The sequence below is a fragment of the Vanacampus margaritifer genome, chromosome 15 (genome assembly GCF_051991255.1).
Source record: "Vanacampus margaritifer isolate UIUO_Vmar chromosome 15, RoL_Vmar_1.0, whole genome shotgun sequence".
Taxonomy (NCBI): domain Eukaryota; kingdom Metazoa; phylum Chordata; class Actinopteri; order Syngnathiformes; family Syngnathidae; genus Vanacampus; species Vanacampus margaritifer.
This window is the reverse complement of record NC_135446.1, coordinates 5,682,842-5,700,646: the sequence shown is the minus strand read 5'-3', so window position 1 is coordinate 5,700,646 and position 17,805 is coordinate 5,682,842. Positions and strand designations below refer to the sequence as shown.

Sequence of the window (17,805 nt, the reverse complement as noted above, 5' to 3'; positions counted from 1 at the left end):
CATGAAAACAGGATGAAGACAACTGATTAATTTCCAATCCTAATATAAGAGTGGTTCTTATAGGGATACTAGACTCATTGAGCCATTTTCAGCAGTAAAAAGTTAATATTTTCAGCCAACCCTCCCCCCCCCCCCTTTTTTTTTACATATTTTTTAATATGTTCTATACAGCCCCACTAGTCTAAATATGGTACAACAAGTGTCAAAATGGCTAAGATGGATAAAAACGGCGGGAATTTGCTTCATAACTAATATTGAGCAAAAATAAATAAAAATGAAAGTTGTCAGACAAATATGTGCAATATGGATTCACATGTAAAACAGAATGTATGATTCCGACATGTTGGAAACTTTAGACCTGAGGCGTGCTTCCAACTAGTCACAAATATTTTGTCAAGGTATCCTTGCTTGCTTCAAATATTTCCAGACTCCAAAGTTATAGCTCGCAGACCGCCAGGAATCTAAGCACACCAGTTTGAAAACTACGTTAACAGCAAAACATTGTCACAAGCAAGACGTGTCAATAAAATTCCACCTGTGTGGCGAGCCTACCAAATTCCACAGCTCTGATTGGCGGCCGCAGACTGGCCATTTGTTAACTTGATGGCTAGCCTCGTGTGGCGTCTCCCGACAGGGCGGCCTGTTAATATGTTATGTGTAAATCTCTTTAAGGTGTTCTAGTGCTGTTTTCAGCTGTTGATATACAATAAAGTTACATGATGGTCATTTCAGGAACATGTTTGTGATTAACTCAAGCAAACTCTACAAACAAGGTAAACGTGTAGGTGGAACACAAATGAGATCGGGGCCTCATAATTACAGGGTGAACACAACATTAATTTGGCTATTTCTTCTAACATTGGTTAAAGTATTTATTCATTCATTATCAATCGCTTATTTATTTTTAATTTATTGTAAATAAAATTTTATGTATACACATTTTAGCTTTTTTTTTTTAATTAAAGTAGAAGTCAAGCTTAAACATTTCTTGACAGTAATCTGTTATATGTGACCTCACTAGTCTAAACATGACGTTCTAATTAATATTAAATTTTGGGAATTATAAGCTATGAAGCAAAATCCAGCTGTTTTTATCTATCTCAAGGGGCAGCCATTTTGCCACTTGCTGTCGACTGAAAATGACATCAATGTTGCTCAGGGCTCAGACAACAACCAATCAGAGCTCACCTGTTTTCTGAAGCTGCCCTGTGATTGGTTGTTATGTGAGACCTGAGCAACATTGATGTCATCTTCAGTTGATGGCAAGTGTCAAAAAGACCGCCCCCTGAGATGGATAAAAACGGCTGGATTTGCTGCTTAACTCATATTCCACTAACGCAATATTAACCAGAATACCATATTTAGACTTAGTGGGGCTGCATAGAAAATATTATTGCCAAAGTAATTTGGGGTTGACTTCCCCTTTAAACAATAATTTAACTAATTATAGATTTTAAAATGTGAATGAATAATTGTTCAAATGAACTATTATGCATACCTGACATATAAATATACAAAAAAGTTTTTTTTTTTGTCTTCAAGTCTCATCTAAGAGTGACATGGGTCATTTGTCCACTTTAAAAATCAACTTTGGCCTTAAGCACAAAAGTTGGCCCACCACTAGTTGTATAGCAGAAGCACTCAAGCTCATGCATGTAATATGTAGTTTTATGGTAAATAGAGGAAATAAATACTTACAGTAAAGGTCCTACAGTTAAGTGTAAACATTTTATAAAATATTACTAACATCACACCTGACTTCTGTTAACATGTAATCCATCGATGTGTCTATCAGTCATTTGAACTGGACTGCTAATGTTTTTTTTTCTTTTAGTGCATGAGTGACATGAGTGTGACTGAGTGTTTCTCATCCGTCCTCACCTTGTCTTTACACGGTCGTTGGCAATTTTTGGCCGCACACACGGCGTTCTCGTCGTTGGAGTCTTCGGCACCAGACCATTCGTACTTGGAGGGGATGTCGAGAATCTTCTTCTCCTTCCTCTTCTCCAGCCCTTCTCTGACGGCCTCTGCCTTGGCCGCCGCTTTCTCCTTCCGCTTCCTCTCCTTCTCCTCCTTGGCTAAACGTTTGGCCAGCTGCTTCATCTCCCGATTCTTATCCAGGCCCAATTTCAGCTTCTTTTTTTTGGCTTTGCCCCCGAGGCCAAGCTCCAGGCCAGCCCTTTTCAGTTCCTTGGACTTGGATGGTCGCACGCCGCCCAGCGTCCTGGCCCCAGCGGCGGATGACATCAGCATGTGATGGTGGTGGTGGTGCTCAGCTCGCTCCAACTTCCGCTTGCGCTTCTTCTCTGAATCCTTGATCTTGATTTTCAAAGACTTCTCTATTGGACTGTCATCAGGCTGCGGGGGAAAAAAAGTCATCATAGAACCACCATGCAATAGGTTAAAATTCATGATACAGAGGGACACTCCCAAAAAAAGAAGAAAAAAAAGAAACTGTGGCTACCTCCATGACTTGTAAGAATCTTTCCTCCAAGGGAGGATGCGTGGCCTGCAGGATCCTCCAGATGTGCTGGGTCTCATCTAGAGACACTTCCAGCAGGTCACCCAGCATCATCAGCTCCTCCATCTGGGCCTTGGCTTGCGGCGACAGCTCCAGCACTGGTGGCTCCAGACTGCGAGGTACCAGAGGAGTCTTCCTGGGTTGCTTTCGTGGTGTTCCCACATCTGCAATATAATTTCCCCCCCGTATTTTCTGTCATGGTAAGGACTTGTTTGAGAAGGAATAGAAAAGAGAGAAGACTCACTTTGTACAACAGACTTGGAAGCTGACGAGTAGGCGTGTTCTGCGCAGAACGAGGGCGTGGCAGATGGCCATATGTGACTAACCACCTCTTCTGACTTAACTGGGATTTCGTCATCGCAGAAGAGGTAAGGCTTCACTTCTCCTGGGTCCTGCAAACACAACATTAAAAAACTATGATAAGATGGACTCTGTTAACCTCCGATTGATTTAATGGCCACTTTTACTACTTTTACCTTCATGTCGTAACCATACGTCTCCCGGATGTCCTCATCTGAGTCAGTCTCCTCATCGTCATAGTCTACAGACTGGCGAGGTGACGTGGCTCTGCTGAAGCCTGACTGCTGGAAGGTCTGGATGTGACCCTGAAAGACAACATTAGATTATCTTCTATCAATGAACTGCTGTCCTTTTTTTTTTTTTGACTCAACTACCAATACCACAAGAACTTTTGATGCATACAACATTTCCAAAAATAAACAATGGCAGATTATAGTGCATTTTACCCTTGATCCCTAACATATCGTGTGTAGTATATGTCGTCCTACCTGCAAGTCAGGGTTGGCTGCGGCTTTCTGCAGCTCGGCGTTTATGATCTTCTCTGTCTTCTCCCGTGCAGCTTGCTCTACCATGCGCTGGCTCAAAACAGAAAGCTTGGCCAGGGCGGACGACAGTTCCTCCGTGGCTAAAGCTCGACGCGCTCGGTCCTGGAAGCAACGTTGAGAATTAGTTTTATTTTATATTAGCCACAAAATAATTTGCAAATAATTATGTTGTATCATTTTTTTAAATTCGTATTTGGGAGTTTGGGTCATATGATGGAATGACCATTCAGCTTTGTAACATTAATAGAGTTTTGACATATAGCGGTACTATGGGGATTCAAGTGTAATTTGCAGATGACTAGATGAGAATTGCAAATGAACAAATAAACAAGCATGAGGGGACCAGTGCACAAAATAAATAGATAAATATATATATATATAACGTTATTATATCATACCTGACCTTACAAGCTTTGATATGATTGTTATCTATCATTCCATCAAACATTTTTTTTTTCAAAATAAGAGGTGAAATTTACTTCAAATATGACTTCTTCCCTCAAATTCTGAATTTAATATCATAATAGCATGACTTTATCTTGGAAAAATGTAACTTTATTCTCATAATATTATGACTTTTGTTCTCTAAAAAACATGTTCTTGTCAACATCACTACTCTTCTTGATAAAAAAAAAAGATACTACTCTCATTTAAAAAAAAAATTCTATTAAAAACCATGAATTTATTTTTGTAACCATCCATCCATCTTCTGCCGCTTATCCAAGGTCATGTCGCAGGGGCAGCAGCTTTAGGAGGGAAGCATAGTCTCTCCAGTGTGTCCTGGGTCGTCCCAGGGACCTCCCGCCGGTGGGACATGCCCGGAACACCTCTCCAGGGAGGCCTCCTGGAGGCATCCGAACCAGATGCCCGAGCCACCTCAGCTGGCTCCTCTCAACGCGGAGCAGCAGCGGCTCGGCTCTGAGCCCCTCCCGAATGACCGAGCTTCACACCCTATCTCTAAGGGAAAGCCCGGACACCCTACAGATGAGACTCATTTCAGCCGCTTGTATCCGGGAGCTTGTTCTTTCGGTCACGACCCACAAAGCTTGTGACCATAGATGAGGGTAGGAAGGTAAATAAACTGGTAAATCGAGAGCTTCGTCTTTCGCTTACAATTTTTTTCTCAAAAAAATATTTTTGTAGGGGTAGACGTGTTAGTTTAACTGATGTTACAATTATGAAGGGATCCTTTGCAAACCTCTCCCATGTGAGGGGTGCATCAACCCAAAAACGTTGAGAAGCCTTGATTTCAAGTGCGTACCTGCCAGCTCATTGCCCTCTCAGTTAAACACTGGAGGGCCTCTCCTTCTGGTAGTCTCACAGGAAGCTTCTGCAGTGACACCAGCAGAGACAGGATGGTCTCCAACCTGGGGCGCCTGGACCGCTGACACAGTGGGCACAGAAATTTGGAGTCCTTGCTATTGCTCTGCCAACCGGCGCCGAGCTTTTTCTGTGTTCCCGTCTTAGGCAGAGGCACGCACACACCGTGAAACCAATCCTTGCACAGTTCACACTGCAGCATGAAGCCGCTAGCCGTCTTCCGACAAAGGCAGAACTTGACTTCCTCGATTCGGTCGGCCATGGCCATCTTGGCCAGGTTCGCGGCGCGCAGGGAGTGGATGGCCTCCACCTCTTTCTGCTCTTTGGCTTTGAAGGCGGCGACGACGGTGGAAGTGTCTCGCGCCTCCTCGAGACTCTCGTCCAAGTCACTCAAGGTGTCGGGGTCGAAGCCTCCTCGCTCCTTCTCCATGAGCTCCCTCACTCGCTTCCGCTTGCTCTTGCTGTTGCCGTACACGCCGATGTCCACGCGAGGACTGAGAACCTTAAAAAAACATATGAATCATCACAAGGGGTACTCGGTTTCATTCCAATGCGGAAATTAATATGGCAGGAAAATTTTCCTCTTTTTTTTAATCAAATGTAAGATTTTAAATATTTTTAATTTTTTTCCCAACCCAGCTAACCTGAGATGCGACATCTCACCTGGAGTAGTGTGTATGTTGAGTTCTTTTTTAGAAAGGTGCGGCCAGTCCTCTCCCTCCAGGCTCTCGCCGAGGCCACCTGAGACTCTACATGGGCCAGCGGATCGAGACGGACCGGGATGGAACGGCCCCGGGCCAGCAAGCTCTCCAGCTGCTCAAGGTAAGCGTAGCTACTCCCACTCTGTGTGTGGAAACAAAGGTCATCGTCACAGATCCAAAAACCCAAAGTAGGGATTCCCAACCACTCGTGTAGACAGATCTATGACCTTTGCACCAATTTACCACTAAATGACGCCAAAGCAATATTTTTATGAGACATGGCTTTGGCCCAAGCATATAAATATAAAATAGGTGAGTTTTCAGCAAATAACGGATAGGTTCCCACCCCAAAAATAAAAATCAGCAACTTGGCAAATAATCAAACCACGAACCACGAACATGCTGTGACTCACTGAACTGAGATGAGAACATTATTATTTCAGTATATATGCAGTACTTTTTGTGACATTTTTGTCTGGATGAGTGAGATTCTTCTAATGTAAAATGTGTGTTTATTCAATATAAGGTTGGGAAACACTGACCAAGAAAACATTCTATACCTGAATAGCGTCCACCTTGGCAGTCCAGTCTTTGGCTTTTTGCAGGGCCTCTCGTAGAGCCAAAATATTAGGTAGGTATGCTGGAATGTTCCTGGCCTCCAGCACGATACTTTCCAATGTCACCATGCTGTGCCGAGGCCTTTGTTTGAATACAAATAGGAAGGAGCAACTCAACATGTTACTTTCAGCAACACTGTGTACCCTCTATACGCAATAAGTTATCTGACCGAATGCAGAACAATACCTGGCCTGCAAGCAAGCACGGGCCTTGTCCTCCCATTTCTCAGAGACCGTGAGGATCTCCTGCAGTTCGGCCATCGCCTTCTCCACGGCGTGATGGGGAGCCAGGCCCACCCCGGAATCAATTAGTCTCTTCATCAGCTCCAGGGTGACACGGTGAGGTTCCGTCAAGGTGATGCGGACCTTGAAAAGAAAGCAGATGTCACGTGGAGACTTCACATCGTTACAGCTATGATATTTAAATAATGGGTTCTGACCTTTTGGGTCCAGGGCTCTTTATTGGGGAGATTTTTTTTTTCCCAAGGACCCATCATAATCTTAATGCGAATAGCCATGTGCTCCCCCAAATGCCATTGGAATGTTTTTTCTTAAATATTTCAACCAAAATATTCCTGACATGTTTAATAGAAAGCAACTTGTAACACTTTCAAATTAATCCAATTCAATATGCTTCCACTGACACTAGCTGACATGCGCCATTTGCCTATATAGCTAGTTTACAAAGCACAGTAAGTGCTTTGCCAACCCAGCAATTTGGTTACTGTATTTAACTTTTTAGCTACTTATAATAAATAATATATAAAACAGCAAATTTATTGTATTAATTTATCCATAACTATATTACATGTATTAGCTTATATATATATATATATAATTGATGAATATAATAAATACATTTGTCAGCACAGAGTAACTTATTTTGTGGATCCCTAAGTTAAAAGAGCCATTGTTACATAAAGTATTTGGAGGCCAACCTCATCAAGCCAACGGGCCTGCTGGAGTTCCTGTTTGAGGCGAGGAAGCTCAGGTAGCTCCACATCCAGGCCGCTACCGAGATCCAGAAGGGCCTGCAGCTTGGAGGAATCCGGCAGCTCGTCTGCCAGCGCGATCTGGGCTCGCTCGTGGAAGTCTTCCACATTCTCCAGTAACTCCTGTCAACGTGAATACTCCAACTTATTTTCTGTTACTTTTTCAAAACACAATCTTGGTGATACAGACGGGAACGGACCTTCACTTGTTTGGCCTGGCTGATGATGCAGGGCAGCTTGTAAAGCTGCTCCACAAAGGCCTTGAGCTCATCTACAGTCAACTTGCTGCGGGTCCGACTGCTCTCAGAACGCAGGCGGCTGCTGTGGGTGGAAAACCATCGTAGATGTACAATTGTCTCACTTGTGTGCAAACACGTCATCTTACCTGTGCCTCTGCTTGCGACTGAGCAACATTTGAGCTACGGAGGAGCAGGTCTCTGCCTCTTTGACCATTTCTCGGAGGCGGCGGAACAGAGAATTCTCCGGGTACTTCCTGTCCTCTGCGTCCTCCAGCAAAACCTTGAGCTCAATTAGATCTATGAGAGAGAGACTGTGCAATTAACCCATTTGGGCCAGGAACATGTGACCGCGCTTCTCCCTTTAAACCCGGGAGAGCAGATGTGTCATTTTGTTGTGTTTTGACCAATTATTGGTCTCTTAGCTGATGAAATGCATCAGAATATGCACAATAGGGTGACGTGGGCCCCATAGCATATCCTGGAATTTTATTCAAGCGTTTATGGTTGACGCTGATTCGCGGTAGTTTTTAAATAAATGATGCGATTGACGACAGCGCGGGAGGAATTCGAATCAGTGTAACGAGTCTACAGTGACATACTGTTAAGAAATGTGTTTATAGACAATGAGGATGTTGAAAATTTTGACGGCTTTGTAACGGAATGGACGACAAATAATTACCCCGATCCCCCGAGGTTATTACAACTGCGCTCCAGTGTTGAAGGTAAATATATTTGGAGTTATACACCCGCAAATGCAACATTTGTTTGTTGATTTAAAAAATATATATACTGTATATTGAAGGTTTATAATAATAAACTGAGGTGTGTGTGTGTATGTGAACGCCACAGGTGTAAGCTCTAAAATAATTTGGGGAATTATGTTTCTATCTGCTTCAGAAAATGAAATCAATTATTTTTAATATTGTTGAATATTCAGGAAAACTTCAGGTTTTTGGGGGTGACTCAAAAACCACCCATAGGTTTTAGCGGCATGTTTTGTCAGGCACTGTAGGCCTTAATGGGTTAACACACCTATTACCAACCTATTACCAAGCAGTGTTTCCCAACCTTAATTGAGCCAAGGCGCATGTTTGGATTAGAAAACAAATTTCACAGCACACCACCAAACAAAAATGTCACAACTACACATGCATTTGGGGAAATTATGATTTAATTCAATTTACTCACAAATTGACCAGGTTTTAGGTAGATATATTTTGGGAAATTGGATAATTTCCCACACACGAATCACTAAGGTAGAAGATAGGTAGAAACCTTTCTTGTTCTTCTGGTCTGCAGCCAAGGCCTCGTTGATCCTCTTTGCCCAAGTGTCGTATGACTGCGCACGATTCTTCACGCCATACAGCATGGCCGGAAACTCCTCCAGATCGTAGCGATACCTGAACATGAAAAGGTTTACTTCACTTTAGCCGAATGCAAGAAGCCGAATGCAAGAAAAGTAGTGCAAAAAAATATGAAGACCTTACCTGAGGCACTTGTTGCTGAGAGGGCAATCGCAGAGCTCTGCTGCGTGGTGGAGACAAACCAGCCGATCAGGAGAACAAGAGCAGGTGAGCGCAGAGAGGAAGCAGGTGGTCTTGCACTTGTAGCACTGGCGCTCGTCATCGGGGACCAGCTCAAAAACTTCCTGCTCAGAGGACAGCACCCCCTACAGGCAACAAAGAACAAGTCAGTTTTCACAGAAAAAATTGGATTACAATTAACAAGCTCTATTGACCATTTGCAGCGATGTCACGTGATCACGTGACTGCCCTATGAAGGACGGCGGAAGGAAATGAGTGTTGAATGGAAGTGGACGTGACCCGGAGCGACTTAGTGACTGTTATTTTACAAATTAAAAGTTATTATTGCCCATAGAGCCATGGAATCTAATACTTCAACTGAAGGTCGCCTGTCAGTCGAAGTTGCACATTTAGTCGGGACTCATAGAGCACAATATTTACTTAAGTTGGAGATCGCTAGTTTGAAAACAGCCCTTACATTCTGTTGCATGCTGTTTTTACCAAGTTAATCAAATCGCCGACTTTGCCGGAATTCACAGCGCACGACCTATATCATTATGTAGTCAATGCCGCTCCTTACACTTAAAAACTTGTCGCTGGCTGAGTCTCTGGGACGAGATGCTACGCTCACACCGGGGGACAATATACCTCGTAATGTAAAGGTAAAACTTGTTTATCATGCTAACTGACTTATTTTTACTCAGTCCATTCTATATTGAAATGGCGTGATGATGTTGTGTTACTATGTTTACTAGCATGGAACAAATGACTATCGTAGTGGCAAGCTATGCAGTAATTTCATGAATATAAATCCGGCTCCAGAGTGAAAAATTCCAAGCACAATGACGAAATCCCCCATTATTAAACAGTCAAATGCACTTAATAGTTTTGAAGAAGGTGCATTTTAAAACTAGGCTGTGTGTTCGTGCAGTTGGAGTGGACGCTAACTATCTGGCTCGTTAATGTGATTTGAAACACGCAATTTGACACCTCTGTTCCAATCTTTGTTAGAGTGTACGTTTACTAGTAAAATTACAACATTTATCAACTAACCTCGCAAAAAATTATCACTGCAAATCCGTGAATACTTTGTGGGCTGCCAGTCCTTTCTGTTGATTGCTGCTATCAATCAACGTCTTTTGTCTTCATTTGTAGGTATGCGATAAAAAGCAACATTTGGTTTACTCCTTTGTCTGTCTGTACAACCAACTGCAAAGCAAGATATGAGCATTTTATAAGATAATCCATTAGATAAAGGACTTAACGTTGTACGAGATTCAATGGTTACAATACAGGCAAGTGGCTCTTTTGCTGTCTAGCGTCCCGTAGGGGGCGTTCCCATGAGGGCTGTGACGTCACGTGCAAAAAGTCAAGGGGTTGCAATTAGTTTATTTTTCAAAATTGTTTAGCCCTACTCAATATATTATACCTATTTAAATGTCTTTGTATTGTTTTAAAAGTGTATTTTAAGTAATTTAATAAAACAAAAACATGCTGTCAATGCTATAAAAACATGCCTGAAACCCTTGGGATGGAGCGGGGATTACTGAAAGTGAATTCCTGAATGGAGAACTGCATTACTCACCATTTCTTGGATTGCCTTTCTGAGCTGAGTCTCCTCATCCATCACTTCCCCCATCTCCTTAACAACAGCAGCAGCCAACTCCACGTCCAGGCTGTCTGGATCAGCGGCCATCTTGCACAACAGCTCGTCGTGCGAGAAGACACAATAGCGGCGAAGGCGGCGATAATGAGCCACGCACTGACGGCCCATGGGTAACTGGGAAGGACGTAACCAGATTAATATTTAGATTAGACTCATTCATTGAGACGTTATTAAACATTCTTATGAATGGAGGAAGCATTACTTACCCAGTCAGCTGTGCAAAAGTTAACAGCCTCTGCAAAATTGTAGCCCTGGTTGAATCCACTGTGGTAGGCTCGGGGAAAGGTGACCACAAACTCCCCTGCACACTGATTGGTCCTGTATACCTACAAACGTTTTTTTTTTAATGTGGCTCATCAAATATGTAAACTTTCTGTGGAGATTAATGTAAACAAATCAGGAATTAATTACATTTACAGCTATAGAAGTTGATCATGTCAAATATGAATTTATTCTGGGATGAATGGAAGTCAATGAGTATTAATGCCTTAATGGGTTGGGTAGAATAATATTTTACTTAACATTCATGTTTTTGTTCTTCAATAAAATAATTGATTGTTCCATAAAATAATTAAAACTTGATCAAATTCTACTAATAAATATATTCTGTTCAAATGTCCCACTTTATATTTTATTATTTTACACTGACGTTTGCTTATAAAAGAAAAGCTTTTTTTTGTCTTATATTTATACTTGAATATTATACCTTTCTAAAATTCCCCAGGATAGCCTTCCATATTTATCACAAATTTTCCACCTTTATTCAACTCTAATAAGAATGATCATGTGTGAAGACTTGGTCACATACAGGCACGCCATGCTCCATTAGGATGTTGGGGTTCATGATGGTAACCAGCTGATGGAGGAGGTCCGGCTGCGATTGAAACAGCTCCGGAGCTAACTTCTTCATCACCTCTTCTAGCTGCTCTGCTGCGGACGCCGGCACTCCATACCAGGTCTTTGGCTCTCCCCTGATGTTTGAAGGCAAATGGAGTGAGATGAAACTTGTTGCAACAATGACAGTGACAAACGTCTTTTCACCAATCTCACCAATGGAGGAAATTGATGGAGTAACTCCAGTGGTCCTCGATGTGCCAGCAGAAGGAAGAGAAACACATGCCCACATAGAGCCAGGGTACCTTCATGCCCGAGATGTCCACATTGATGTGAGTGAGGACCGACTGCTCCAGCACCGGCATGTTGTTCAGATTCCATCCAGAGTTGGCATACTCCTAACAGGAACAGTAAAGAAAAAAATGCTATTAATCATTATTCAAAACACTGTGAAAAATGTATAGCTCACTCCCCCAACTACAATGAGTATTTTTTTTAATCTTATCAAAGCAAAGCAGATCAGTCATCTCATTTCACCTCTTCATCTCCCAGTAGCCTCCTCTTGCCGTCTCTGACAGGAAATCCGCTGCCTACGTCCTTTGAGCTGATGTCGGCTCCGTACTCCACAATGACGTCCTCCTCAATGCTGCTTACCAGGCGCCAGAACTCTTTCTCCACCAGCTCGGTGGGCACCATCTTTGAAATGAAAACCAACTTTTAATATGTACAGCATGTACTTTATGACAGACAAAACATCCATTGTAAAATGTATGTTTCTAAACTTAGTTTACCTTTTATTTATGTATTAATTTACAGTGTCTAGATAAGTTAAGTGCTTAACATATTTACATTTCATTCTTTCATGAAACATGAAAAGTTGAAGTGATAAAGCCACAATTTGTTTCCATTACTGTAATATGACTTATGACATACTGCAATGTTTTTTTGGACAGGGATGTTGAAAAAAATTTTCTGGTATGACTGATTTATAGGAATGGTAATCACCGCAGTGGCAAAAACGTTCCTAATTAAAATTAAACTGCATTAATAAACTAACCACTACGGACAAGGTGGTAGCACTGCACAAATGGAATACTACCACACCTTTTTAACAGATGTGCTGCTTTTATTATTGTGACATGATGACGATGATATTGTAGCAATTTTAATATTGCGATATCACAATATCACGATATTGCCATTATCCCTAATTGCAATATTGACAACAACAAAAAAAATCAAGAATAAGATTATATTTCCAAATCATTCAGCAATACTTTACATACATGGACTGGCATGTTGAAATAGTCCGACTTGAACTGGTCGGCCATCTCTCCGAAGCTCTGGAGCGTGTATTCCCTCACGGCCTGCTCAAAGCCAAATGCCTCTCTGGGCTTACTGCACTCCTACATAGAAAAAAATAGGGAAAAAATATGAAAACGATACAGTACAGAAGGGAAAATTGATCTTGGTAGTTAGGTTTACCTCTGCGACACACTTGGGGCAGCGCCAGTCACCTTTGGGCACATCATGTAGAGGTGGAATCAGGCAGAAGGTGTGGTAGCTGTCATCGCAGCCATCACACAACAGCAGGCGGTCCTCCTCATCGCCCCGTCCGCACATCAGGCAGAAGTACAGGTCGATCTGGGAGAGTGATATATTAAGTTAGGAAAGTAATCAGATGACACAAAACTGTAGTCCGACACTCACAAAGTTGACTTCAAGCGTCTCCTTGCGCGGCCTCATTTTGATCGCAAAGGCTTGAGCTCTGAGGTGACGATGCTTCTTGTTGTAGCCGTCGTCTGAAGCAGAGGGTTTTCGGCTGATGATTGCATTTCACGAGGGAAATAAAAATATGGGACAATTCATATGTTTCTTACCTGTCGCCACAATTTCAAAGTCCACCATCTTGGGACTGGTACCAAAGAATTTGAGGCCTTTAGGCTCTTTGTTTTCCCTCTAGAGAGATAAAGACAAAATTAATGAATGGCAAAATTAATAAAATATATTTTCTTTATAAATTGACAAATAAGATAACATTTACTTCTATGCCATGCTTTGTTTTACTTCACAAACTTGATGACTATACAAGTGTAATAGTTGGATTAAACTTTAAGCATGGCATGTGTCAATTGGCAGAACACCATTTGAAAGAATAGTGTTAAAAACAGTGAACTTGAAATAAGATACATTATTTGGTGTATTGAAAAATGCAGTTTTACAAGTAGTGTAAATCCTTCTCGATACTCACCTCCGATTTAAGTCGCCTTGAGCGTCTTTCGGACCGAGGACGCTCTTTCACCTGCGCTGCGTCAACCTCTCCATCTTTGTCCTCATCATCTTCTTGGTCATCCTCCTCAACTGCCTCCTCACCAACACCCTCATCAATTTCCTCGCAGTCATCTCCCTCCTCGTATAGTTGCTGGATGCCCTAACGGAAAGCAATATGTGAGAATTTCAATACAAACGGCTGAAAAACAAAACGAATAAAGAAGATTTATGGACCGGCCTTACAGTCAAAGTAGCCCCCGACTGGAAGAGCTCATAGGGGTAAAGGATCTTTTCATAGTGTGATCGCAGGAGTGAACCGGTGCCTTTCCCAGGCGGGAAGCCCATTCGGCTGCTCACTTTGGACCACCTTTTCTCTTTACACACGGTCACAAAGCCGCCTTCAGATGACACAACCTAAACATGTGCAAAAAAAAAATTCTGTTGAATAATACACAAATACAATCCTCCATAAAATGGACTCCAGGTTTACCTTGCTAAGTTGATACAGATCCAGGACCTTACGCTCCACGTGTGGGAAACGAATCTTGGATCCTTGCAGCTCCCAGAACTTTGCGATCTGATCCAGAAAATTCAGCTTCACCCGAGTGAGTGCCTGGACCCAGAGGAGAGAAAATCTGAAGTGATGGACAGGTGAAGGAATGCTCCTCATAAATACAGTGCCATTGGATTATTTTGTAATGATTAGAGTGATCACTGTGTGGTGGCAGCAGTTTGATGTACTAAAACTCTTCAACTCAAAGCACGTGTCATTATAAAGAGAGATTTTAAGTATTTTAATGAGACTGGATTTATTCTTGATTTAAGAGACTGCAATTGGTGCCGTCTTAGTTGAATCCCAAGCGTTGAATTAGTGTGACGGTATTTTTATGAAAATTTGATTGATGTTGTGAACAAGTATGCACCATTTCGAAAATTTAGGATAAAAGAAAGGGATAATCCCTGGTTTTCCTCTCAACTTTCAAATGTTCTTAATGAACGCAACAAAGCTTGAGCAAAAGCAAGATTATCAGGTCTACAAGAAGATACATTTAGGAGGTTAAGAAATAAATGTTCCTCATTAGCCAGAAAAGCTAAAGCGGAATACTATTTGTCAATTACAACATAGTTTGAATGATCCAAAACGTTTCTGGAAAACAAATTAAATCTCTCTCAGTAAGTGATAAAACACTGTCTTTTACCGACTTATGTTGTTGGTACATCCTCACTTGTTAGAGAGAAACATGAAATGCTGAATTGCTTTAATGAGTACTTCATATCAGCTGACTCATCAAAGAACCAATCCATTAATGCAGTTGTAGATAATTTCTCTCTCTTCACCTGAGCAACCCTTCTTTAATTTTCAACCCATTACTGTAGTGGAGGTATACAAAGAGCTCCAAAGTCTTGACACTAAAAAGTCATATGGCCCAGATTTTTTAGAGCCGTAATTCTTAAAAGTTGATACTGATGTGATTGCAGAACCTCTCACATATATTTTTAATCTTACCATGTCTACTTCAACTATTCTAAAAACATGTAAAATCTGCTTTTGTATCACCACTGTTAAAAGGCGGTGACCCAGCTATATTGAACAATTACAGACCATTCCAAAGTTGTCGATATTGTCAAAAGTCTTAGAGGGTCTAATTGGCTAACAGTTAAAAGAATTCTTGGAGTTGCATTCCATTGTATCTATCTGGCTTTCAATCTGGATACAGGAAAAAGCATAGCACTATAACAGCGGCATTAAAAGTGGTAAATGATGTTCGTTCTGCTATTGACAGAAAACAGAAATGTGTTTCTGTTTTTATACATCTGACCAAAGCATTTGATTCTGTAGATTATCAGATATTGAAGCAGCGGTTAAAGGGTATTGGACTTTCAGAGTAAACACTTGGTTGGATTTCCAACTATCTTACTGAAAGAACTCAAAGTGTTAAATGTGATGACCAATGTCCTGTTTACAATTTATATAAATGATGTGGGGCAGAATCTGAGCAACGTAAGCAGTCATTTTTACGCTGATGACATGATTGTCTATTCTTTCGCAGCTACGCTCACTGAAGCCATTAACAATTTACAAAATGCATTTACAACTGTTTGTTGTAGTTTTTCTGACTTGAATATTTCCTTAAATACCAGCAAAACAAAAGTAATGGTGTTTTCTAATAGTAAAGACAAGCAGAAGAATGTTTCCCCTATTGTTGCTCCTGATGGCTCAGTGATTGAGGTCGTTAATGCTTTTAAATACTTTGGCATCTTAATTGATGCATCATTGTCTTTTAAGCCTCACATTGATTCTCTTGTTTAAAAAAAAAGGCGCCTTAAGTTAAATTTCTATTTTAGAAACAAGTTGTGTTTTTCTTTCCATGCAAGGAAGAGACTTGTGGCTGAAACATTTCTTCCTGTGCTTGGTTATGGAGACCTTTTATACTCACATGCCCCAGCCAAAGCTCTACATATGTTGGACTCTGTTTTTCATGCTTCCTTGCACTTTATAACAAACTATGGTCCATAAACTCATCACTGTGAACTGTATTCCCGGGTTGGATGGCCTGCTTTGGACACTCGTTGGCTGACACACTGGCACAGATTTATTTAAAAGGGACTCATAGGGTTACTCCCTCCATACTTGAAAGTTTATCTTCAGCGAAAGTCTGATGGACCTTACTCTCTTCGTTCTCAGAACATCTACTGACTGCATCTTACTAACTGCATCTTACTAACTGCCCCTACTGTCAGGACAGAGAAAGGAAATATGGCTTTTCAGTATCGAGCACCTACAGTTTGGAATTTTTTACAAAAGACAATTCAACTTCCAGATCTTATAACTTAGTCTCAGTTTGATGCCCTTTTAAAGAACCTGGAAATTAAGTCATTAACCTGTTGCTGTTTTTAATTTAGTGTTTTAACTGTACTTAATGTTGTGTTGTGCCTCTTGGCCAGGACTCCCTTGAAAAAGAGATCTGCGGATCTCAATGGGATTTTCCTGGTTAAATAATGGTTAAAAAAAAAACAACGTTATACTAATTAAATGAACTAAATTATGCACCCAAAACATATATATTTAAAAATATATATATGATGCAATGCCATTTTATGCCACTACTCTGGAAGGTTACTATGTTTGTAAATTGAATACACCTTTAGGTAATGTGCCTATCCTTATAAAAATGCCCCATAAAAGGTAGAGAAACATCGAACTTAATGCATTTGTCACAATGATGATAATAAATAAACTTACCTCAAGTTCATTCAATCTTTGTACTCGAGGCGTGAACCGGAAATGACGTACGTCGCATGCAAACGGCGGCTGCCAGTCCTTGTAGAAAAGGGAAAAAATGGAAAATGACTTGACGCATAAAAGTAAATTAAGAGGCTTAATCACGATGTAATACGAATAAGGTTTTCCGAACCAGTAGCACACGACGTAAGGAAATTGTGACTTTGATGTGGGTTGTGGTCCGTCCAGGACCTGCCTACTTTTTTGTTTTTTATTAAAGGTCCTCATTCATATAATAACAATAATAATATCCATCCATTTAAATAAAATCGATAACGTCCAATAATGGTTGTTTTTAGGCCTGTACAAAATAAAGTGAGGTGTGACTGGGCTACCTGAGGCCCGACGTCGAGTTGACGTAGCTAACGTAAAGTAGCTTGCTGAATGCACAAAATGTGAGTTTATTTAACTATTTCCCATCGATATGAGATCTTTTTAGGGTTTATTAATGTTAGATTATGACATTTAACATAAAATGAAGGCGTTTGCGAGATGGTGCACACAACAGACGCCTTGTGTGACCTCTAATTGGGGTGATGGGAAGTGGTCTTATTTTTCTTGAAAAATAAAATACAATAAAAATAAAAATAAAAATACAGACCGACAGAAAAGGAGCAGAGAAAAACACGTGACAGACAATAACTCAAACTGTTCATGTTTGTGTGTTGTTACGTGGAAGTTTACCTCAGGGGGTCTGATCTTGCAGATGCCAGTTTTCTCGGCGATGGGCCGGATTTTGTTGATAAATCCAAGGGGGTCCGAGAAATCTTCCCAACTTGGCTCAAAAACGGGACATTCGGGAGGAGGCACAAACTCACCGATTGTAGACATGTTTGGATGTTTTTCCCCAGCCCGTGAGGAGTATAATAATTGTGTTATAGTAAATATCCCCAAGTTCCGTTCACCAGGCCATAACTAGATCCAAATGTTCCTCGTCGCGTGGAACTTCCTCCATCATCTTCCTTGGTGTAAAATAACGTCAATGACGTTTAT

The 17,805-nt window shown here is 41.2% G+C and overlaps 1 protein-coding gene across 2 annotated transcripts in view; it reads right to left on the bottom strand.

Annotated features, from left to right (window-relative positions):
* Positions 1-17,643, bottom strand: part of kdm5a (lysine demethylase 5A) — an 18,447-nt gene extending 804 nt beyond the window's left edge. The window contains exons 1-28 of one of the 2 annotated variants that reach the window (XM_077543509.1): positions 17,497-17,643; positions 16,774-16,851; positions 14,020-14,142; positions 13,773-13,943; positions 13,510-13,689; positions 13,139-13,217; positions 12,969-13,060; positions 12,744-12,902; positions 12,545-12,664; positions 11,796-11,954; positions 11,475-11,656; positions 11,233-11,395; positions 10,631-10,750; positions 10,344-10,538; positions 8,723-8,904; positions 8,511-8,635; positions 7,382-7,532; positions 7,197-7,317; positions 6,943-7,119; positions 6,192-6,370; positions 5,948-6,086; positions 5,350-5,529; positions 4,628-5,188; positions 3,310-3,468; positions 2,998-3,126; positions 2,766-2,913; positions 2,465-2,685; positions 1,882-2,358 (exon numbers count right to left, since the gene is read on the bottom strand). In XM_077543509.1, coding sequence (XP_077399635.1) covers positions 1,882-2,358; positions 2,465-2,685; positions 2,766-2,913; positions 2,998-3,126; positions 3,310-3,468; positions 4,628-5,188; positions 5,350-5,529; positions 5,948-6,086; positions 6,192-6,370; positions 6,943-7,119; positions 7,197-7,317; positions 7,382-7,532; positions 8,511-8,635; positions 8,723-8,904; positions 10,344-10,538; positions 10,631-10,750; positions 11,233-11,395; positions 11,475-11,656; positions 11,796-11,954; positions 12,545-12,664; positions 12,744-12,902; positions 12,969-13,060; positions 13,139-13,217; positions 13,510-13,689; positions 13,773-13,943; positions 14,020-14,142; positions 16,774-16,851; positions 17,497-17,643 — 4,917 coding nt within the window. The remainder of the gene's footprint in view (positions 1-1,881; positions 2,359-2,464; positions 2,686-2,765; positions 2,914-2,997; positions 3,127-3,309; positions 3,469-4,627; positions 5,189-5,349; positions 5,530-5,947; positions 6,087-6,191; positions 6,371-6,942; positions 7,120-7,196; positions 7,318-7,381; positions 7,533-8,510; positions 8,636-8,722; positions 8,905-10,343; positions 10,539-10,630; positions 10,751-11,232; positions 11,396-11,474; positions 11,657-11,795; positions 11,955-12,544; positions 12,665-12,743; positions 12,903-12,968; positions 13,061-13,138; positions 13,218-13,509; positions 13,690-13,772; positions 13,944-14,019; positions 14,143-16,773; positions 16,852-17,496) is intronic. The other variant, XM_077543511.1, reaches the window with a different exon arrangement.
* Between the last annotated feature and the right edge of the window lie 162 nt (positions 17,644-17,805).